This window comes from Melanerpes formicivorus, unplaced genomic scaffold (genome assembly GCF_026170545.1).
Source record: "Melanerpes formicivorus ecotype bairdi unplaced genomic scaffold, bMelFor1.0.p_v2 SCAF_12, whole genome shotgun sequence".
In the NCBI taxonomy this organism is placed as follows: domain Eukaryota; kingdom Metazoa; phylum Chordata; class Aves; order Piciformes; family Picidae; genus Melanerpes; species Melanerpes formicivorus.
Window position 1 is genome coordinate 4,822,358 of NW_027142364.1, and position 24,835 is coordinate 4,847,192.

Consider the following 24,835-nt stretch of genomic DNA (forward strand, 5'->3'; position numbering starts at 1 on the left):
GTAGATTGCCCTTAAGAACTAGCAGACCTACTGATATCTGAGGCACCATTAATTCTTGATTGGGACATGCCAGGCTTGTCAGAGGAGCCATCTGCTACTTTGTTCTGTGCATATTTATTAGTAAGGTGAATCCCCACGTCTCACGTGGATGAACTGTTAAGTGGAATGCTGCTTTTTACTCAGCTTCCTGCAGACCATCTTACGGAGGATAGTTTAGCTTTTGTTGTTGATTACCTGTCCTGCTACTCTGTATCATGATGTTTCTTTTTATATTGTGCTTGCTGACTGTACTCTGACTAATGTATCTTGATATTTGCTACTTGAAGTGGCATACAATGAAGCTGTCACCACCAGCTGTGCAGAAGACATCTGAGAAAACTTATCAATAAGTATTAAGAAGCAAATAAAAATGTCTCTGCTGCCTTACTGAATTTGGCTTTTAGTACTGGGTTTTTTTGCCATCTTTCTCCCTTGGCTCAATACACTTAAATACTCTGAGAGAGAAACATTTTGCTGGCTGCCTCTCATGGTCTCCAGGTGCAGAGGCCTGTGCCCAGTTTCCTGTGATGCAGAAACAAGTCCGTTGATTATACTTCTGTTGCCTTTCTGAAACCTGCAGTCTGCAGGCTCTGCTAAGATTTAAGGTATATCAGGATAGGTTACTTGTGTGTGTCTAAACGTTTTAGATTGAAAAGAAATGTTCAGCCCCTATCAAGAATAATTTAGCATTCTGTTAAGAAGAAAGAATATGAAGGAAGCTATTACCGCAGAAAATTTCACTGCAATTTTCTTTCGCACAAGCTTAAATTCCGAGTAGAGAGGTTGTCAATTAGTGTGCAGATTTTTTTAATTGGCTATAATAAAAAGCTAATTGCTGTTTTGCTTAAAGAGTGAATTAAGAAAGTGTTGCTATAGAAACTTTGCATGTGTCTAGTGCTGCTCCACATAACAGTGAATATAATAGTCTAATGACCTTTCTGAGGCGGCTGTATAGTCAAGGAAAAAGTGTTACATTCAGGGTTGCTGAAGTTTGTGACTTCACCCATTTCGTTGCCTGAATGTGTTTCTGGCACTGTCTTGCCGAATGCTTCTCTTGACTTGTGTCAAACCACATAATAAAGGCTGGTCTCAGAAGGCCTGAACTTCTGTAAAATCCAAATGCTCCAATTCTGAATGTGTAAACCGATCTGTAGTCTGTCAAGCATAAAATGTACTACTGGGAAAAGCTCATTTTCATAATCTGAGAAAGTGTGATGCTGCCTCCTAAGTGACAACATCTGATCCGTTAGCGGTTGTATTCCTCCCTCCTCTCCCTGCCTTCTCTACCCACTGAATTCTCAGCTTCATGTGAAACACAGGAATTATAATTTTAAGTCACATAGGATTTCTCTTGTAATATGCAACATTCTCTCCTGGCAAAAATGCTTATCTTCTGAAATAGAAACTTTGCGGTGGAGAGAGTAATATCTTTGAGATTGGTGAATAGGATTTTTTCTTTCCTTGGTTCCTTGGGCTAATGCTTGCCTGCTTAAATTACTTTAGAGTTGTTATCTATGTTTCTGCCAGGTACTTTAAAGTTAGATATGGGCGGCACAGATAAAAAAAAATATGTCTATTTTGAACACAGTCATTCTTGCTCAGGAAAATGATCAGGAATGAAATAATTGCCTCTGTAGAGTAAAGGGGAAAGCTGAACCATGGCCTTTTTTGATACCTGGATCCTGAATCTCATTGTTACTGTGTAAATGGACAGATAGCATTGTCTCCTTTTTTATTGCATGTCTAAATGATGCAGGATGTGTGGGGTCCTGGATTAGACTTAGTGACAGAAAAAACATGAAATGTTCTGTGTTTTTGAAGTAATGCTGTCACTGTCTAAATACAAAGGACCGGACAAAACTGTAACTTGTTGACTTTTTGTAGGAGGAATTCACTTGTGTTCTTTTTTTAACTCTGGCTTTCACTTGAAGGGAAAAGAAAAATCTATGTCTGCTACATTTGACCCTGCACTTGTTCTTCAAACTGATAAAACACAAAAATCTTTACATTTGATTAGTTTATGATTTAACCTTTTTTTCCCCTTTCTTTTCTCCTTCTCAGTATGTGCTGAGAAGGTAGGCTTGTTTAGGGGCAGCTCTCAGAATTCTCTGGAACTGTACAGTTGGCTTCCTTCTGTACCTCTGGATCATGACTGAGTAGTATCATAACTTAGTGGCTATTTTTCCCTTGATGCACATATGTAAGCCCTGTTAGTGTTAATGCCTTTTTGAAATGCTTCCCTCATATATCCAGTACCTACTACTGATGTCCAAATCCTGAAGCCTTATGAGTTGCATGGCATGGTGCTATCTCTGGAGATTAATAGAAGGTTGGATTTAATCTCATAGTTCATCTTCTGTGCACTAAAACTGTAAGACAGATAAAATGTTTTAATATGAAGCTTTTATCTGAGACCTGTGAGCAAATAAGTATTCTTCTGGACCAGGGAAAGGACTGATTTTATTTTTTCTTTCCCTCCCTCCTGCCTTTTTATCTTGCCCAGTAAGACCATAACTGTAATATGTGCTTAAATGGGCTTGTATAGTTTTAAGATGTTGTCTTACACAAAAGTAGCACAATATTGTATTTGACTGTTGAGGAAATACGCTTTTTGGAACTCAGTAAATCCATCCTTACTTAATTTTAAATATTTACTATTCTGCTGCAGTTCATTGTCAACTATCTTTGTGAAAAGGGGACTGTATTTTTGAATCTCATTTAGGACTGGTATTTTCCTCTTGGTTTTACATGGCTGTAGAAGACTGTGAGCATTCTGATCTACTGTAGATGTTATTACTGCTGTAAGTGGGAGGCTGGCTGAGGTGACTTCTTAGGCTCTTCCCAACCCAAATTACTTCGTGTCTCTGACAGAGTTCAAATCTATAAAGATAAAGGGACTATGTTCCTTTGGTTCTTCCTTTTTTTTTAAATGAACTGTGACACTGTGTGGTAACCTTGAAGGTAATTACAATGGCAACTAAAATATGAATAGTTACGGTACTATCAGTGAGGGTTTTTTGGAAAAAGGTAATTTATCTCTATGTGATAAATACAAGCAGCTTTTAACATTTCCTTTTGCAGCTTTTATTCTCCCTATTATTTAAAGGTTAGCTTTGGTCAGGCCTTTGAATGCATACCTAGATGCTAAAGCAAGTTCATCCCCCACCCAAAGCCTGCTCCATCTCCAAACCATTCTTTCCCATTTCTTACCTGAACAACATGGTCTCTACAGCCATTATGTTGGATCACTAAAGTTTACATGAAAATCTAGTGTCTAGGAGACGGAAAGTGCACTCCTGTTACTTCAGTGCATTGTTTACTGGGATTAGTTGCTGGCTGTGGTCCTACAAAACGGAGTACTGGAGGAGCTGATTGGGTTCTGAATTGTGGATGTCAATAGGACACCTCAAAAAAAGAGTCAGTATTACTTCTTTATTACCCTGATGTGATTGTGTTTGCAGAAAATGATAATGGTGCAATTTGGTTACTACTGATCCTTTTTTCCTATTGTTTCATAATTTATGTAGTGCAGCAATGAAGGGTTATTAGTGGAGTTATCTGTAGAATCTTCATAATACTCTTTGATTAGTGCTGAACTGCAGTGATATGGACAGACACTATTTAAATATGTACTGACCTTTTTTTCTTTTTGTGCTTGGGGAAGGAACATGCTGGCACCTTTTGCATTTCATTAAAAGGACAGATTTATGTGCATGACAATGAGATTGCTAGTGGGAAATAGGTGAAAATTGGAGATGATCAGAATATCAGGGTTTGGTTTTTTTTTGTAGTAAGAACATTTCTGCTTTATTGATCAATAAACAAGGCAATTGTTCATTGTCCAGTGTTTTGTAGTAGAACAGAAGACCCCCTGCAGGTTCCCTGCTGCTTCATGAACCAGACTTTTCTGGATGCAAGGGCATTAGTTTTGACATTTTAGGCAGTCATTTCATTCCTTTAACTGATAAAAACACTTTGTATGGACCAGCATGTTTTAAAAACACTTTCTGCTTTACTGCCATGTCAGGGAAATGCACATTTTGTTTATTTTTGCAAGTTACATCATCACCAACGTTTAGTGTTGAGTTTCAATGAATTGTGTTATGAAATGTGACATGTTCCTTTTTTGCAGAGAATTGATGTAGAGGCCAGACTGCAAACATGCCTTCCTGATAAAGTCTCTGCAAAACTGACCCCATCTTGGCTTTAAGGTAAAGACAAAAGCTATCAAACACCTATTCAAACTTTTCTTCTCATCATAGTTGTTCTCTTTGAAAGAAATGTGAAGGTACTACCTGATCAGAACACAACCCAACCAACCATCCAAACAAAAATGATGACAAAAAACCACAACCACATAACGTTTTAAGGTGTTAAGTTGTGAAATGTAATATTTATTCTAAATAACTTGTTAGTATGAACTAATAATTTGGGATAGGCTTCAGAAATTAAACAAAATGACAGTGGCATGCATGGTTCTGTGTCTTACATACTGCTTTGGCGAGTGCCTCTTTACAGAATAGAATAAACCAGGTTGTAAAAGACCTTTGAGACCATCAAGTCCAACCTATCATCCAACACCATCTAATCAACTAAACCATGGCACCAAGCACCCCATCCAGTCTCTTCCTAAACACCTCCAGTGATGGGGACTCCATGACCTCCCTGGGCAGCACATTCCAATGGTCAATCACTCTTTCTGTGAAGAACTTCTTCCTAACATCCAGCCTAAACCTCCCCTGGTGCAGCTTGAGACTGTGACCTCTTGTTCTGGTGCTGGTTGCCTGGGAGAAGAGACCAACCCCCACCTGGTTAAGACCTCCCTTCAGGTAGTTGTAGAGATCAATAAGGTCTCCCCTGAGGCTCCTCTTCTCCAGGCTAAGCAACCCCAGCTCGCTCAGCCTTTCCTCATAGGGCTTGTGCTTCAACCCCCTCCCCAGCTTTGTTGCCCTTCTCTGGACACTTTCCAGCAACTCAGCATCTTTCCTAAACTGAGGGGGCCAGAACTGGACACAATTTCATGTCTAAAATGTTATGTCTAAGAATTGAATATTCATATGAAGGAGAGATCATTATAATTGAATGGAAAATGCAAAATTACAAAGGCAGCAATGTATAAATAATTGAAAAACAGGTTGAAACTCTGGCTTCTGTATTTCATGAGCTCAGTTGCAAACCAAATTGCTAGAACAGGGCTTCACATTTTTGTTCCTCTCAATTTTGCTTTCATGGTACCATACTCCTGGTATAAAGAGCAAGTCAGTGAAAATGACAAAAGAGTAATTAATTATCTCTAGGAAATTAAGAACCAAACCAGAGACTAATTTTAAGCACTCTGCAGCTTTCATTATATATGTATATGCTTTGGTTTCTCATGTATATGGAATACATATCCTCCAACACTGCATTCTTTTAGTCTTTCTCCTCCAGAAGTACTTAATTTACTGTGTTCCATGGTAAGATGTGTCAAGCTTGTTTCATTTGTGAATTCATTGCAGAAAATAATTATTTTAATAACTTTATGAACAGTTAGTGAGTATAGCTAAATATTCTTAATGTCCAGTAAGAAGTCTTTTATCGTGGTTGTGCCTTGTTTGACTGGTAATTATGTAGTGTTCATCTGGTGAAGTCACTCAGAATGGGTAATTTTCAGTGTTTCACATTTTTTGGATCAACTTGCCCTGCTGTGTCTGAATGGATCAGTGAGACTGCTGTACTCAAAAAGCATTATTTTCAAGTGGAACATTTGTCCAAATTTTTAGCAATGCTATTAGACATAATAGAAACCATATGCTACTTCATATCCTTAGTATTAGGGGTTGTGATACTGGCACATGCCATAAACCTATGTTCCAGGCTGCATAACATATTGAAAAATTGACTGTCAGAAATGTAGTCAGTTGGGTATTTGGTTTAAAGGGCCAGGTTTTATCCTTAAGCATCAGGTAGTTCTAGAACCACATCGAGACAGAAGGGCTTGCAGTCATGAAATCCTGTGACTCTAGAGCTTGTGACTCACAGAACTTAGTCATAATAAATAGAACAGAAAAACTGGTTTGTTTTTTTTCAGTAGTCCAGCTAGGTTTCTCTGCCTGGCCAGGGTAGCCATGTCTAGTCAATACTTGGAAGTATTTCCTATAAGCAGTTATCTTGGTGGAATGAGTGGAGGGCAGAATCACTTCTCTCTGTCTGCTGGCCATGCTTCTTTTGATGCAATCCAGGATGCAATTTACCTTCTGGGTTGCAAGTGCTGGTTCATGCCCAGCTTCTCAACCACCAGAACTCCCAAGTCTTTTTCCACAGAGCTGCATCTTTCTATCACCTCATTCCCTAGCCTGTATTAGTAATGAGAATTGTTCTGACCATGCACTTAGTCTTGTTGAACCTCATGAAGTTTACTTGGGCCCACCTCTCCAGCTTGTCCAGGTCCCTCTGGATGACATCCCCTCCCTCTAGCATATCAGCAACATCATTGAACTTGGTGTCATCTGCAAACTTGCTGATGGTGCACTCAATCCCACTGTCTAGATCATTGATAAAAATATTCAACAGTACTGGTCCTAGTATGGACCCCTGAAGGACAGCATTTGTCATGAATCTCTATCTGGACTTTGAGCCACTGAGCATTTAACCAGCTCCTTATCCACTGAACAGTCCACCCATTAAATCTCTATAGGATGTTGTGGGGGAACATGTCAAAGGCCTTGCAGAAGTCCAGATAGATGACATCCATAGGTCATCCATTGTCCACTGATGTAGTCACTCCAACATAGAAGGACAGTAGGTTTATCAGGCAGGGTTTGCCCTTAGTGAAGCATCCCTTGCAAAGTTCAGCTTCAACCATGCCCTGGCCTTCCTGACCTCATCTCTACCCAATCAGGCAGCATTTCCATATTCTTCCCAGGATACCTGTCCTGTGCAGCTCCTTCTTGCCTTTTAGCTTGACCAGCTGGTCTTGGCTCAGCCTCACTGGTCTCTGCTAGATTTCTTATGCCTGGGAATCGAGATCTTGTTCTATGGAACATGTCCTAAACATAGAATCAACAAGGTTGGAAAAGACCTCAAACATCATCAGGTCCAACCTAATGCAAAGACTCTGTTCTGTTCCCTTCTCTCTGAGGACTGTTTCTGTGGGTTTCCTATTGACTAGTCCCTGAAGAGTTGGAAGTTTGCAGTTCTGAAGTTCATGGTCTTGACTGTGCTCCTTGATTGCTTTGTGGCCCTTAGTATATATGGTGAATTCCGCCAGTGCATGAGCACTGCAGCCCAGGCAGCCTCCAATCTTAACATAACAGTTGTAAGTCTTCAGAAAAGCAAAGGTTTCCTCTTAGTGCTGGCCGAATTGCTTTTAGGACTCTCATTCCTGTTTAAGAATCTAGATATTTTGTAGACTTAATGCAAAAGAATATCACCAACAACTAACAGTTTCTGCCGTTCCTTGCTGGTAATGTGTTTTGAACTCCCAGACGTATTATGCTACATCCTCTACAAATGTAATAGAAAAACATGTGTGAAGGAGAGCTCCAAGGAGTATAGCTTCAGAGTTTGAAAAAATGTGAATAATGAGGCATGCTTATTAATGTGGAATTGCACAGATAATACAAATCATACCTAGAACTGAAAGACAAGCTGGGGAATAGAAAGAGTTCTCTTACACAAATTGGTAAGATGACTGCTTCAGCTTCTGTGACAGACTGCTAGTTGACAGACAAGTGTTTTAAGGTGTACCACAGGACAGAAGCAGTCCACAAAGTTTCTTGTAGTTACTACTGGCATCACAAACTGACATTTTACACAGTAAAAAAAAAAAAAAAAATCTTTCACAGTATCACAGTATCGACAAGATTGGAAGAGACCTCAAAAATCATCAAGTCCAACCTGTCACCACAGACCTCATGACTAAACCATGGCACTGAATGCCACGTCCAACCCCCTCTTGAACACCTCCAGGGATGGTGACTCCACCACCTCCCTGGGCATCCCATTTCAATGGCTAACAACTCTCTCTGTGAAGAACTTTCTCCTCACCTTGAGCTTAAACTTCCCCTTGTGCAGCTTGAGACTGTCCTCTTGTTCTGAGGCTAGTTGCCTGGAAGAGACTAGCCCTCTCCTGGCTACAACCACCCTTCAGGTAGTTGTAGAGAGCAGTAAGGTCTCCCCTGAGCCTCTTCTTCTCCAGGCTAAACAGTCCCAGCTCCCTCAGCCTCTCCTCGTAAGGCTTGTGCTTGGGGCCTCTCACCAGCCTTGTTGCCCTTCTCTGGACATGTTCAAGTGTCTCAATGTCCTTCTAAAACTGAGGGGCCCAGAACTGGACACAGCTCCTCAGTTTTCATTCACATGGCTTCTGTGTCCAAACCTAATGCTGGCTTCAGAAGCCAAAGCTAGACATGGTAGTATGAAGTCAGGTTGTAGAAGACAGGAAAAAATAAGAATTAGCTTTCCTTCTGACTTGCTTTTCTTGATATTAAATAAAATCAAATTATGCAAACAAGTGTAAAGGTCTGATGTGTGGAAGATGGTAGTTTATAATCTGGGCCTGTAAAATGATTGTAATGCAGAGTATATAAGGTTTAGTAAAAAGGGTAACCATATCAGTGGCCTTCAATCCACATGACTTATAAAAGTGGTGGAATTAAATCAGTGGGTTTTAAAGATGCTATTTGTTTTACTTAAAAATCTCTTCGGGGTTTCTTTCTGCCACCCCTACTTTTGATGAATTTTGTAGTTGTAGCTGAAAGCAAAGGATAAATTGAACAAGACAAAAGTAAGAAGCTTAAAAGAGGAGAGCAAAAGAGTGAGGCAATGAAAAACATTTTTCCCAATATTTGTCAGTAAGTGAGCTAATGCTATAAATGCTAATACTGAACTCCATCTTGCACAACTAAGAACTAAATCTTACTATTCTAAGATCACATCAGGAAGCACAGAGCCTAAAATCCTGATACTGGGAATAAGAAGCTGCTCAGCTTTTAAACACAAAAATCCACCGTTTTATCCTTACTCTACCTTTTAAAAGAGAGCATTTCTTCAAAGCACAAAAATAAGTGACCTTGTATTTAGACCTTGTCAAGGTGAACGCTTATCTAGGACGGCTTGGAACAGTTTCTGGTTTAAGTAGGTCAGCTTGCATTCCAGCCTCACAGGTAAGCTCTGGTAACAAATATACTATATAAAATATAGTGATTTTAATATGGAGGCAGATTTTCAAGCCAATGAAGACTTGGACTCTGAAGTATCTTCTACCCCAGCAAATAGAAAAGAATAAGGAAGAATCTTCTGTGTGAATACTCAGTCTCTAAAGAACATTCCTAGACTAGAGCTGTAAAATATGTGTATGAGTGTTTAAAGATATATATGTATGTATATTTTACAGAAAATCAATACCTTGTTAAGAAATTGCCTCACTTTGTGGGACTGCCACATACAGCAAAACAATCATTTCATGAAAGACCCTGAGTTGCAGTGTATACACCCCATCAAGAGTGACAAGCTGCCAAACAGTTGCTCCCTGAGTCACGCAAAGCAGCACAACTTGGCTTTGTCACATCATCATCTAGGCTAAACAGTGAGCTTCTGCACAGGAAGGCTGACAAATGATTTTGGTACATACATACCAATTGACAAATGAAAGGGCATATTGACAAAAAGTTGTCACTAAAATGATATTCCTACTCCCATTTATTGCTTTTATAGCCAGTAGATTTGTTGCCTCCTTGTGCTAAGCATGGCCATCTTCTGAAGCTATGGTAAGCCAGTTCACTATCCTACAGTTTTGCCAGAAGAAGTATATCTACTTTTTTTCTACAACAACTTAGTTTTCTGCTACTTTAAAAATGTTAGATCACAAAGGAGAATGCAGGAAGAAGACAAGGACTGGAATGGGCACTTGAAGCCATGGTTTAGTTAGTCATGAGGTATTGGGTGATAGGTTGGACTTGATGATATCTGAGGTCTTTTCCAACCTTATTTATCCTATCCTATCCTATCCTATCCTATCCTATCCTATCCTATCCTATCCTATCCTATCCTATCCTATCCTATCCTATCCTATCCTATCCTATCCTATCCTATCCCAGCTTTTTGTAGTGCCAACAAGCTGTTAGGTGACCTCAGCCTCTTTAATCCAGCTGCATCATCCAGTATGCAGCCCAGGTTCAACACACCCATAATTTATGATCTTCTCTTCTCCAACAAGATACTTTCACATCACATCTGCTTACAACCCTCATGAGTCTGTAGTAAAGCACATTTCATTAGTCTTTAACAACCACTCTGCAAAGTCAGATGGGTAGGCAGCACTTGGACTATACAAAGTGAGGGTCAGATTCTGGCCGCACACACCTCCTTTGACAACAGGGCACATGCATCACCCTTGAAGCGTGCTTCAGACTGAATAAATTCTTCCTTCTTTTCCAAACTAGTTAGCTCAGTTATTTATTGCAATGAACTCCCTAGGTAAAGCATTTATAGTGTAGAGTAACGCTCTTCATTGTTGTTTGCCTCTCTGAATTATCAATGCAATACTCCTAAAAACCAAAGTGAGCTGTATTTTTCCAGAGAGAGAATAGGCAGTAAAATCTTGTTCTCCCAGACTTGGAGGGGAGGGGGAAAAGAAAAAAGACACATGATTTTTAGATTAGCATTGCTTTCTATTTCTCCCCCAAATCTCCACTAAAGTTTTATTTTTCCCAATTCCAGTTGCGGTAGTGTACTCTTGGAAAACACAGCTGTTGGCTTTGTATTTACTAGTATGCAGTTATTGCATTGCTTAATATATTTTCACATAGATTTTTGTAATACAGAAGCAACATAGGAAATGAGATCTAAAATACATTACCCATGCCCCTTTTCCCCCCTCCTTACACACCATGCACTTGTTTCATATACTTTATTCAATAAATTGCCTCTGTATCTCAGACAGGGTATTATGTAAGGCATATAAAACAGCATAGAAGCCAAGATGAAGGATGAGAAGTTAATTCCATGTCCTTAAATTAAGAAAAGGAATCAGAATCTTATTTTAAAACAGTGCTCATGGTACTTAAAAAATCCCAACCCTAAACCAACTCTCATCCATTCTGTCCTAATCTTTCCATGACTTTCTATGCTTGAGTCCAACAACAAAAAGCCAAAACACCAACAGTATGAGGAAGTAGAAGAAAACAAAAGAAAACTCATGCAAAAATAAGTTGAAAGTATCAGAAGTGGCTGATTTAAAGTGCAGTTTTAAAATACAACTTAGATATTTTGCACTTTCTTAATCAGTGTTCCAATGTAACCAATGTGCAATGCACAATCTGGATCTTCAACCCCGTGCAACTTTTTCCTTAAGAACTATTCCCACAGAAAAGAAAAAGTTAGCAGTTCAATAATCACTTAATGCTACCAATCTTCATGTGGTCACACCCATGTACTCTTCTACGTAGGCCCTCTAGAGAACACCAAACTAAAAAAGGCCATCCTTCCTCTCCCTAAGAAACCACAGCCTATGCACAATTATCCTGCACCAGAGGAACCAGTCTACAGCTCCTGCTGCCACCCGTACTCATCCGAATTCCTGTATGAACAACTTGGTCAAGTCTGTCATACTCCTCAGTGTACACACTTAATTTTCAGCCTGATATTATTCCACTGTAAGAAGGGAAACAAAGTAGATGTGTCATGTCACTTCATAACTGTTTTTCAACCACCAAAAGAAAAGGCAGTCTTCTCAAGGTTGCAATTATAACACAGACCCCAGCACATCATCTTTCAGCATCTAATGTATTGATGGTTATTTTCAGAGGGCTCTCAGACTAAGAAAACATAATTTTGCCTTGAATTAGGTCTAAGAGCTTGGAATTTTGGGCAAATCTTACTAATCTTGGTTCTCTTCTTGAAGGCGTAATAACTGCATGGGACAGAATTCACAACATGGTCTGTTCCTTTAACTTAAACACTTGGTTTGCTTCCATTCTTCTTGTATTTCTTCTTAAAAGAAGGAAATGCATAGAGACAAAGCATTTGATAGTCAAATCTGACCCAGCTATGATAGGCATTGAGAATAAAGTATGCAAAAATGCAGAAGTCAGTCTTCATGAGTTCAAGAGAGAAGTCAGTTGTCAACTCGTATGTACTGACAAGGGGCCTCGGCCCATCCTTCCTCCGTTGCCAGGCAACCATTCCTGTATCCTTAGCTGTATTCATTAGCTATTAACCACCATCAGGCTCACTTTCTTTTCTTCCTCAAAGATGCATGAAGGGGAGGGGGAAGTTAAGCAAGATGACTTTCTGATCAGAAGAAACATTCTGAGTTTATGCATTTCAGACAATTCATATAATTTCTTTGTAGGGAAAGATACAGCATGAGTATAAGGCCCAGTTATTTTAGTAAAAGGACTCTGTTAGAAGTCAACATTGATAGAAATCTTCAAAAATGCCTATTATTAGACAGTGATGATCTCATGCTGACAGTATTAAAGTGCTCTTTCAGTTTGTAAAAATAAAATAACAGATGACAGCTTTTTAACTGTAGATGAATGGCATTCAACATGAGGAGATGCTATGCTAAACCTTGTCGGGATAAATAAAAATCAACTGATCTCAGAAGTAGAATTGTGTTATTTTAATGTATTCCATGGAAACAAAACAGTACTTCAACCAGTAGAAGTACCAAACCACTGGCCTTACTCTCAATATAAATATCCACCACCTCCAAAACAGCAATTTCCCTGCCTGCCCACCCTCTAGTCACAGGTTAGCTTCCATTTGCAGACACTAGCAATGAAGTTGTGCCACCATAAATGTAGGTAGACAACGTAGATGAAGATGAAAACTCTTTTCTGGTCCAGCCTCAGGTTACCTTCAGCAGTAGCAGCTCTGATCCAGCTCCTCACATTGCAGCCCAAGCATGCATGATATAACAGGGAAGTGGTAGGACCAAGGCTGAAGACAAAGGGACAGATAAGGCTCTTTTAGATAAAGTTTGTTCTTATATCACCTCAATGCTACCATCAAATAACCCTATAGTACATTCTTGGTATTTCAAAGTCTCATTATCTGGCTAGTTTCTGTGAGACTGAAATTTACTTGAACTTCTCAAGTTAGGAAAAAAACCCAAAACTATTAAAAAACTTACTGCAAAGCACTAAAAAGCATCAAACGTCACAAAAACCACAACAGGGAAACACAAGATTCCTGGTGTGAGGCTGTGCAGAAGTCTCTCTTGAGCATAGAACTATAAAGCTGCATTATCTCTCTTTTTAGTTTCATTCCTGAGAGCACCATGTGAACATGTTTCAGACCTGTTAGCCATCACTGGAGAAAGAGCTTGGTTAGAGATGACGAGACAGTGGCCATGAACGAGACTGGAAAACATCCTCGTGAAAAAAAAGTTAAAAGAGTATAATCTGATATTTAAGTGTAAATTTGGGTGCAGTTAACTAGCAGTTAAATAACCAAACCAGGATCAGAAATGTGATAACATAAGGTTGAGCAGGTGAGCAGAAAGCAATGCAAAGGAACCCAGAAGTTATTTTCAGTGTTTCCAGCTGATTCAGACAAATTCAGGCAATAAATAGGGCAAATGTTTCCAAACACTGTAATCTGTTGGGCAGTTTTCCAAGAACCATGAGAGCTTTTCCATCACCAGAATCTTCAGGATCGGAGGCTTTTGCAGTACAGCTACTGAACACAGAGAAGTAATTGTTCCAAGGGAGGCCTATTGCCTCCAGACAGGACAGCTCTATCAGTTGCTTCAGCTTTGAATTATTCTGTATATATCTGCATATATTTTGTGTGTAGTCTGTATATAGCAACTGCCAGAGGAGAAAAACCTCATCACAATACTTTTACATTTGACATGAAGAACCTATAACAGAAGGAACAGTGCTATCACCCAGGATGACTACTCTCCCACAATTCCCTTATAAGGCTCCTGGGTATTTTGTTACATACTTCATGAACCAAGACATCAAAATGAACGAACTTTAGCAGTGCATACATAATGCACAGAAATGGAGACAATCTACACCACAGAAGGAAACATCCTAGTAAGAAATAGCTGCACTGGCAGTGGAAGCAGGGACAGGTATCTTGGGAAGAGTATAGAGATGCTGCCCAGTTGTGTAGGGATGAGGTCAGGAAGGCTAGGGCATGGTTGGAGCTGAACTTGGCAAGGAATGTGAAGAATAACAGGAAGGGCTTTGACAGGTATGCCAGTGAAAAAAGGAAGGTTAAAGAAAACATAAGCTCCCTGAAAAGCAATAATGGTGAGCTAGTAGCAGCAGATGAGGGGAAAGGTGAGACTGTCAAGAAAGCTTTTTCCTCAGTCTTCACTGGCAACCTCTCAAGTTAAAAAAAGCACAAGGTGAGGATAAGGGCAGAGAAGACCCTCCCACTGCATGTGAAGGTCAGGTTCATGACCACCTGAGGAACCTGAGTATGCATAAGTTTATGGGACCTGATGAGATGCATCCCAGAATCCTGAGAGAACTGGCTGATGTAGTCACCAAGCCACTCTTCATGTTATTTGAAAAGTCCTGGCAGTCAGGTGAAGTCCCTGGTGCCTGGAAGAAGGGACAAATTATACCAATTTTTTAAAAAGATAGAAAGGAAACTCCTGGGAACTATCTACCTGTGAGGCTCTGTGGAGACCTAATAGCAGCCTTTCAGTACCTGAAGGGGCCTACAAGGAAGCTGAAGATGGACTGTTTGCAGAGACCTGTAGTGATAGGACAAAGGGCAATGGTTTGCAATTAGAGAAGAAGAGATTTAGATTAGAGATTGGGAACAAGATTTGCGCCATAAGGTTGGGGGAACACTGCAACAGGTTGCCCAGGGAGGTAATTAAGGCCCCTGGAGATATTCATAGGTCAGGCTCAACAAGGCTCTGAGCAACCTGACCTAGTGGAGGATGTCCCTGCTTACTACAGGGGGGTTGGTCTAGATGACTTTTGGGGGTCCCTTCCAACCCACACCAATCTATGATTGTATGATTTTTTTTCTAAGTTTTCAGGGCTAACTTAGAGTGCTCATGACAATACTTGTATCGTCTGTTAAACCTTTTCACTCTTGGTACAGAGTACTCCGTTTCTATGGCACTGAGTTTAGAATTTCAGTCATCCATGAAGTTTGCAATACAATGCAGTGATCTGTTTGACATGGATCTATGTACAACGTAAGAGCTAGCTTTTCTCTTTGGTAGTACTGATCACCGTCATCATCCAGATATGTTTCTGTTTCTTGTCTGTCAAATGTACTCCCTAGAATCAAGAAGCATTGTAGCTGCTGTATAGTAAATACACAGAATAGCTTTTCTTCTGGGAGCAGAATAAAATCCCTGCATTTTCACATTTGGGTCTTTCTAGAGAGAGTGAATGAATTAAGAGTTCCTCCTTTGGAAAACACTCCATTTAAATCATTACATGACAAACAGTTTTAGGAGAACATAAACCTAAGCTAGCCATTTCTCACCATCAGGCATTGTTGGAAGTAAGAGCGTGAAAAATCCTGAGCTTCAGCCCCTTTTGCACTATTCCCACTTGTAGGCTTGATTTCAAAGGAAGAAGTATTTTCAGTACTGTCATGCTCACATCTTGAAATCTTAAAAATACTTAAAGAGTTAGCAGAAGGTGATGTGATAAAATGCTAGAACTTAAACTACAAAATGCTTCTGTAGGTGCTAAAAAACTAAAAATCAGACTTTTACTCTTTAAGAGAAGTGCTGGTACTCAGTAGCTAAGCAGATTAGTTATTTTTGTTGGCTTAGACTTCTGTTTTCTTTGGAATTAGTATCTGACTTTTATGTGGGAGAAGAGCCTCACAGACTACAGTATTGAAGGTAAAAACTAATAATTATGTTATCGCCCACGTTTGGAAGTTATAATAACTTATGGTATTTAAGGATTTCTGTCTTTCAAGAGATGGACAGTTGGGAGAGGGTAGAAATGCTTTAGGTGTTTCTGTCTCATCAGTTAATTACCAAATATGTTTTGCTTTGCACTGCAGATCTTCACTGATAAATCAACCTGTTTTACTTAATTATGTATTTTAAATATAGACCAACTCAAGCTTATTTGAATATAGTAACTCAGCACTAAATCCTTGACTTCCCAAGTTTGATGCTCAAGGAAGAGTTTCTGTACAGGCACCTTCACTGTCTCCAGAAAGGGGTACATGCAAGCTAGTATTGGTTCCCAAATCCAGCTGTTAGTAAATGGTGCATTTGCCATAGAGGCCTTGTTTGGAAGCTGAGATAAAAGTCAGTGTCCAGATGTTTTTCCTTCTCCTGTCTTAGGTGCATTTTGTCAGCTTTGAGATTTGGGATGACCATGCAGATCTCCTTTTGTATTAGAGACCTGTTTGAAAAGCAGGAATAGACAGTCAGAGCCTTTAATGAAGTCTCCATATCCACTCTTGTCTGCTTATTTCATTAACTGTACTACTGGATACTTTCAGGAAAACACACTCTGTCCCCCTTGAAGTGATCACCAAGTCAACATTTTTCTGCTTACAAAACTTAGTTTCTGTCCTTAAGCAGACCAAGCTGCATCAGAACTGAGCTGAAAAAGACCTCCATCCATGAAATGTATTTCAGTTGAATGTTTCACTCCTACTTTCAAGTGGAAATTTTGTAAATTAACTCAAGATGATGTTCAGCATTGAAACTGGATGTCTCTAAGTGCCTGCTGTGTAGTTGGGGAGATTCCCCAGGTGTCTGCTGGTGTCTCACCTCCTCCACTGATTCTGAGCTGGCCAAGGGGAGCTTCAGTTCACTGATCTAAATTGGTATTCTAGGAGGGATGAGCATGGGCAAATTTAGGAACTGTTGGCTGCAAACTTTGGGCCATGAGCAGAGATCGAGGATTATGGGGAATAAACTCTAGCAAAAGCCCAGCTAAACTAACAGATATAAAACAATCAAAGGCTCATTTTCCAAGCATAACCTTCATTTTGTTTTTCTCTTTGTGTTCTTGGTAGAGAATCTTTTCTGATTGTGGAACAGCTGATTTAAGTCCACTAATTTGACAACCAGGCAAGAATAAAGCATGAGCTTTTTCTTGTAAACGCCTTCATTTTTGTAAGCCAAGTGAGAAGTTCTTCTGGAGTTCACTGTTCAGATGATTCAGATCTTGGATGTCTGATCTAGCTTCTCTAGGAAACCTCAGATTTTTAAGCATGGCTGAAATCTGGTTATGTGTGTGGATGCTTAGTGTGTGCACAAAATGTTGATGGTAAATCTCTAAAGGACACACATTCTTCTTTTTTCTTTTTTACTTTTTCCCATGTGACAATTAGCTTCAGGAGTGTTGTCGTATGTGGAGATATTCTTATTCCCAAGAGTTTTGTTTGAATTAGCATAGTTTCACAGAATCACCAAGGTTGGAAGAGACCTCAAAGATCATCAAGTCCAACCTGTCACCACAGACCTCATGACTAAACCATGGCACTAAGTGCCATGTCCAATCCCCTCTTGAACATCTCCAGGGATGGTGACTCCACCACCTCCCTGGGCAGCCCATTCCAATGGCTGATGACTCTCTCAGTGAAGAACTTTCTCCTCACCTCAAGCCTAAACTTCCCCTGCTGCAGCTTGAGACTGTGTCTTCTTGTTCTGTTGCTTGTTTCAGAAAACCTCCTTTAAAGGCACACTTTACTCTAGCCTGAATTGTCTTGAAGGCTTATCTTCAATTTTTATCTGCCTCTGTGTTTTTCTGTTCTAATAAACAATTATTTCAGAACTGTAAGAAAAGAGGAAGGGAAAGACAATACAGTTTCATTTTAAAAATAGACTTCTACTGGATTAAAGGAATTTCTAATGCTATTGTTCTGACCATTTTGAGAGTAAAACAGATGGAGGTTAACATTGTGAGAACCACTTAGCTCCTTTAATTTGCCATTGTTTGTTCCTTTAAAACAGTGCTGCGGCTGCTCTTTGATTTTTGTCTCTGGCAGTTGCAAATGTAAATGTTAGAATAAAACTGACTTTGTCGGCAGAGAGAGGGGTGTACTTGTTCAACAAATTGATCACAAATGTATCAGACGCTTGTTATTTGATTTCTACAGAAGTAAAGAGCAAATATTTTCTTGGAACCCAACTTGAAGGCTGACAGGATAATATTATCTACAAAGTTTGTGTCCTTGTGCTGGAGAAGGAGGGGAAAGAAGCAAAATAACATTTTGCTTTGTTTAGAAGTTTACTGTTACTCAGTCAAAACAAACTCAAAACTACAGTGTTCAAGTAGAGCATTTTCCTTGGAGGTAACTTTCGTGAAAGATAGGGAAAGGGTGGGTTTGGTTATTTGTTTAGGGGTTCTTTGCAAAGATTTTGGCAGGGGACACTGTGTCTGTGGGCATCATCCTTCTTCTTGGTGGAAGGATGTAGCTGCAGAGTTCCCAGTCCACAGAGATTAGCTTGATACTTACAATTTACTTTTCCTATGAAATGCAAATGCAGAGGGCCTTTAAAATGAGTTGCAAACTTTCTGCAACCTCTGGCATTTTGACAAAAGCACCTGCTGCTGAACAGAAATATTCTTCAGGTGCTGTCTGGGTGAAAGTGAAAGGAAAGGGTGGGGAACAAATGAGCAGGGGAGTCCAAGAGGAGACAAAGCAGCCTTGCCCGAAGCACATGTTAATCAACGGAGATCAAAGGATATGATGTCAGTTTACAGTGAAACAGGTCAGGCAAGCCCAGGTAGCTCAGGAAGCAGGATACTAATTATTCACAGAAGAAAGTCAGGTATACAGTTACTGCACTACAGTTGAAAGTCAGGGGGTCAAAACTGGCAGAGTGAGCAAGTGAACTTCTAAAACGGCCCAGCTGCGACGGGGGAGATTATCGCTGTGTAGAAATGGGGGAGAATGGCTCTAGTGTGCCGAGTCTGTCCCAACAAGGTAAGCACATGCAAGCTGGGAAATGCCGTGCCCTGTGCAGCCTTGGGGCATTGTTAGTCTCTGCATGTAAGAACTTGTTTTGCTATCCGCTCTTGCAGCATGTGCTGAGTGGCCACACGAAGGCATTTGGCTTTGCATTTGTGTGGTTTTTGGGAAAGGAGAAAATCCCCATCCCTCATCTCTACAGTATATTGTGTTTAAATTCATGCACTGTTTTTTATTAGGAGGGGCAGGGAAGGTCTGATAAGATCGTGTAAGGATAAGCTCCTGTAAGCATTTGGAAGTGTATTGTCAACAAAGGTTGCTTTAAACTTAAGGTGATCTGTAGAAGTTGGGGTTATCATTCTGTAATGCAGTTCAGTCCGCTGCGGGAGGGTTTTGGATAGGAAATGCTTTGCACAAGTGTTTGCAGAAACTGAGTACCAGCTGCATTTGAGCAGGGCATGACAGATACACAGAGGTGAAGGATAGTCTTTCCAGTTTGTATTCTTGGCTTATTCCAGGTTGTTGTTGCTTGGTTTGTTTGTTTTTTTTTTTGGTGTTCTGAGGGCTGTGCTAAGGTGACACCAACACATGCATGCAAAATAACCCTTGTAAGCACTTGTGTGGCTCACTGTAAGAACAGACTATTGCAACCTAGGTATTTTAATTTTTCAGTAGAAGCCTGAACACAGCATTTCATAAATCTTGCTTAGTTCTTCTTTGGCAACATTAATGTCAAGGTTTTGTTCGGAGAAAGCACGTTTTCCCAGTAGCACTTTTTTCTTCCAACAGACATTTTTAATGTCCCAGGAAATACTATCTTCCAAAATAATTATTCCATTGTTTTATGCTCTTAGCAGTCAGTCTTTTGTTTGTTTGTTTGTTTTCCCCTCCTGACATTCAACCTGTGCTTTTCTTTCGCTTGACTTTACCAGTCTCTTCCTGGCTTCTTTCTCCTGCTTTGCATACTAGGAGGGAGTAAGGCTTTGTATCTATTTCACATTGTGCAAGAATTCTGCAACTGCTGTAGAATTCACAGATGGTTTTCCAAGAGATCATGACTTCCTAGTCATCAAGAAGCCATGTTGCTACTTCTCCCCTTCAAGATATTATTTTTATATATATATATATATTTTTTATATATATATATATACACGAGCATATTATACAGGGATTCAAATGTTTCTCAGAATTCTCTTAATTGGTAGTAACTCCATTGATGCCAGATCAAATTTTGTTCATGGGTATTTTTTCCATTGCTTTTTTCTTTCTTTGTATGTACATACCATACAGAAAACATTTGTATGTACATACCATACAGAAAACATATACTAGCAAATTCAGTTTTCATCCAGATTTTAATGTTGAAAGGTGCAAAACTCATGTTCAGTGTTGTAGAGGTCTAAACAACTTTTCTTGTGTTATAATGAAAGAATTGGTACTGTTGCTTTTTTTCTTGTTCTCTGTTCAGGATGTGACTTAAGTTTGCAGGGGTATGCTATTCAGAATTATATCCAGCCCGATTTTGACCTTAGCTGTCATGCTGTGTATGAGGAGCTACTTCACTGCTGCTGCTAAAATCATATTGGTACAACTGATACAAAATGATTTGGGACCTGTGGTATTTCATACAGTTTGAGGGCCGGGATTGTGATTCTGATTTAATTTGTGCCTTTTCTCCATTAGTGTAAGTGAGCTTAGTCAAATGGAATTCCTTTTGATTTTCATTAGTGGTAATGGCGCAAGAATTAGGGCTGTACAGTAATACCATTTTTGAAATAAAAGTACTCTGTGTGTACGTGCATGCAAACACACATACACCCCCAGTGTAAGTTTTTTTTCCCCTTGCTATCAATTTGATATTCTGGGTTATTTCCATGCATGCATGTTTTTAGAAACTGTCCAAAATAATTGGTGATTCAGCCAATTTCTTTAAGGAACAAAAGGTGGGAAAATTAACATTGTTCAAGATACCTGTCAAAACCACTGCTAGTTGAGCCAACTTGCATTCCTTTTCATGCTGTTTATTTTTAGAGAACTTTGTGCTTGTATGAATTACTAAAGGTGCCAGATTGACAGCCCTGGAGGCTGGCTTCACTTATTCATTAGCAAAAGAGATATGGCTGGGGCAGCAGGTGCACAAACCTACTTGCTGTGCTATACCCATGTGTCTCAGGGTGCTGTGAAAAACCCCTTTTTGAAGATCCGAGGGTTTCAGTCCTGTTCACTCCTTGCCTTTCCCTGCAGCATTTTCTTCTGAGGTAATAATGGTCTTGTGATGGTTAGGTTTGTGTGCTAAAGACTACACAGAGACCTTTATTTGATTTCACCAAACAGGCGTCAGATGGTGAAGAAGGCTTGGGGCTTACATAAGTCAGTAATTCTCACCATCTGGTCAGTCAGTAAATATAAGGTCACTCTACCGTCACAGCTTTTTTGTTTTGCACTAACTATACAGGAAGCTCAGAGAATAAATTAGCTCTTGCTTCTGTCTGTTGTTATTCTTCTATTTCTGTAAACGCTTCAGACCTCCATTTCTGTGGAGGCTTGCAGCCTGGGTGTGACAACTGAAAAGAGCAAAGCCCAGAACAATAGGGCTTTCACTGCCAGCCATAAATTGATTCCTTGTTCAAGGGAGCACACTGATGGCCCTTCAAAAATGCACTGCAACTAACTGAGAATAACTTGTATTTTTGTAGCGGTTTAGGGTTTTTTCCCCCCTTTTGCTATTGTTGTTTTGTTTTTAGTTTCAAGATCCATTCCTTCACATGAGTTGCTGTTTTCAATCCTTCTGTGAATTACATAGTATACTGGAGAGTATGACCATATTAGCCCCACAAGAGGCAATTACTGTAAATTTTAATTTTAAGTTATTGTACGTGAGTTGTAATTCATTTTACAGTGTATTTTGCTGCTCGATGATCACAGTAGTTTTGCTTGCTTGCTAAGAGTGTGAGATACTTGCTTGCCTCTGTGGTCCACAGAGAGCAGAGTTAAATTGACAAGTTCAAGTTAAAGCAGCTTATTCTTTCAGTTCTCAGGAGGCACAGCAAGTGAGCAAGAATGAGAAGAGTCGTATGAGCATTATTAATATACCATCCTGAATTTCTTTCGGAGCTCCCTTATGTGCTGTTTTATTAGCATAGCTGAAGCATTTCTATCAATGGTTTCATTATGTATATCCTTAATTAAACAAGTATAATATTTCTTAAAATGATTTCCAGCAAGTTTAGATTCCCTTCATAAGTAATCTGGGCTGTGGATCAGCTCTGAAGTGTGTGTTCCTTAGTTTTGTTCTTGTGTTCTGATGTTGATTTTTAGATCTCTCTCTATATATATGTATTCTCATGAAACATTCACAGGCCAGGGTCTGAAAGAAGCAACTGCTACTTTTTGTTGAGAAAGGTGAAGGGAAAATATCAAGAGCTTACATAGAGAACATTCCACTCTTGTTTAGGGTAGTGGGAATTAATAAAGGAATGTCCTAGAAAGTGAATTTTGGAACAGTGGCTTTGCTTAAGCTTCTTTTACTTCAGGAGAGGGCGCCTTGGCCACCAGGTCTACCGTGCTTGCTAGTGGCTGTATGAAAAAGCATTTTGCAAGAGGTGTGTGGTTTGAGCAGGACTCTGAAAAATACTAATGAATGCTGTAATCAGCTGCTGTTATGAACTGTGAGGTTCTTGAATAAAAGGTGGTAACTCTGAAAGTCCGTTGTAAAAATGCTTCCTGCCCCCTTTGTGTTTGATGACCTCAGTCGTCAGAACTGAGTGCCTGTTTCCTCTCTGGACAGTTATTAGCAGAACATAATTGGGTCCCTTCTTGGCTCTTTTTGAATGATAGTAGCGAGGGTTTCCTGTGACAGCATTTCTTACACAGATTGGCTCTATTTTTCCAACCAGGTACACTAACAATAGGTAATTTAAAATAATTCATTTTATTGCTGCCTCCTGTAGATTTCTGACTTTCATTTCCAAGTGGTGAATCTAGAGAGCTGGAGAAGCATGCTCTGATCACTATCCTGGCGCTGCGAAAAATAGGAGATTCAAATAATCCCGCAGAGCCATCAGCAGCTGGATCAGCACAGAGCACTCTTTTGACTTCAGGTGAAGTCATACTAACATTTTCTGGGTGCTTTTAACTCTTTTATAGCAGGTAGGCTGGTTTTTTTTTTTTCAACTTTAATTTCCCAGTTTATGTGCTCATGAATCAGGATTTAGTGTTTCAGTTCTGCAGAAATACCCTCACTAAGAGGAGCATGTTAAAAGTGAAAATGTGGCATAAATTGAAGTACAGTAACAGTGAATCTGTCTCCAATGCTGAGAATCCACTGCAGAACTGGATCTCAGACTCCAGACTTGCAGCTCCCAGTCTGTTTTGTATTACTGTTGTTTTGCTGTTCTAATCCTTCCCAGTTTATAAAGGTATGTTGCAGATGATTGCATCTTTAGGTATGTGCCAGAAAATGAAACAAGATAGCAACATCTTGCTGCAACAAACAAAGCTGAAATTGAAAACGTAGTAGATGTATAGTAACAGGGTGATGTTTGTGAAGTGTCCGAAAACTTTTCATCATAATCTTGATTATAAAGCTACTTTAAACTTTGAAATCCTACCAAATCTGGAAATAAGCTCTTGTTGACAGTAGAGTCTATCGGATTTCAGTGTTTGCCACTCAAGGAAGTGATCTAAGGGAAGTTGTTGGGTGTGTGTGTGTCCCCAAATACCTCATTCTTTGGTCTGTGTCCTCAGTGTTGTGTTTATTTTGGCTGCTCCTGTACCCCTTTCCTCTGAACATGCATCACTTACTGGGGAAAAGTAAAGACCTGAAGCTGATGTAGAGGGAATACCAATGTGATTTTAGCAGTTCAGGCAAAAGAAACCAATGTTTATATATACTTCTTATGCAGATGTGACACTAGTCAATAATCTGAAGAGTGCTCTGCTTTCATAGCAGACCTTAATAAGGTCTCCTTTTCCTCCTCCTTCAAATCCTGGAACTTCTGTGGAAGTGGCTCCATTTTGGGATTGCATTCCATAGTCCTGGTGCAAAAGGCAGCAGTGCTTAGATGGTTTATTTTATTTCTCTTTTTCCTTTGCTTGAAAATCAGCATCTCCACTGACCTCCACCACAAACAAGATGATAGAATCCTGGAACAGTATGCTTAACAGCATTCTGTCTTGCACTGAGGTTTTGAGATGTGCTTTATAAAGCCAAGCAAGATTATCTTTCTTCATTGCAATATTATTGTGAGCCAGGTATTTAGAATTTGTTTGTTTGGGGATTATTTGTTGGGTTGTTTTTTTACCCAGGGCCTAAAGTCTTAATTAGTCTTCCCATACTTATCATATTTTTAATATTCTGACGAGTTTATGCACATTGCCTAACTTCAATGTACTAACATTATACTGTAATATAATATGCTTTAAGAAATGATGTAAAAGTAGGATAAAGTAGACTTTACTGGAAGAATTTCTGTGTTTCAGTGATCTTATGTGGGTAATTTTTACTCTTGGGTTGTTTTGTTCTATACTATTGTCATTTAAATTATCACAGTATCACCAAGGTTGGAAGAGACCTCAAAGACCATCAAGTCCAACCTGTCACCACAGACCTCATGACTAGAACATGGCACCAAGTGCCATGTCCAATCTCCTCTTGAACACCTCCAGGGATGGTGACTCCACCACCATCCTGGGCAGCACATTCCAATGACAAACAACTCTCTCAGTGAAGAACTTTCTCCTCACCTCGAGCCTAAACTTCCCCTGGTGCAGCTTGAGACTGTGTCCTCTTGTTCTGGTGCTGGTTGCCTGAGAGAAGAGACCAACTCCCTCCTGGCTACAATCCCCCTTCAGGTAGTTGTAGAGGGCAATGAGGTCTCCCCTGAGCCTCCTCTTCTCCAGGCTAAACAATCCCAGCTCCCTCAGCCTCTCCTCA

The 24,835-nt window shown here is 39.8% G+C and overlaps 1 protein-coding gene across 2 annotated transcripts in view; it reads left to right on the forward strand.

Annotated features, from left to right (window-relative positions):
- NAALADL2 (N-acetylated alpha-linked acidic dipeptidase like 2) overlaps positions 1 to 24,835 on the forward strand; it is a 519,424-nt gene that overhangs the window by 96,747 nt on the left and 397,842 nt on the right. The window contains exon 2 of one of the 2 annotated variants that reach the window (XM_068145027.1): positions 4,172 to 4,250. Coding sequence is in view for 1 of the 2 variants with exons in the window: in XM_068145026.1 (XP_068001127.1) it covers positions 18,873 to 18,915 (43 nt within the window). In the remaining variant the exon portion in view is untranslated. Of the gene's footprint in view, positions 1 to 4,171; positions 4,251 to 18,462; positions 18,916 to 24,835 lie in introns of those variants that run through there. The other variant, XM_068145026.1, reaches the window with a different exon arrangement.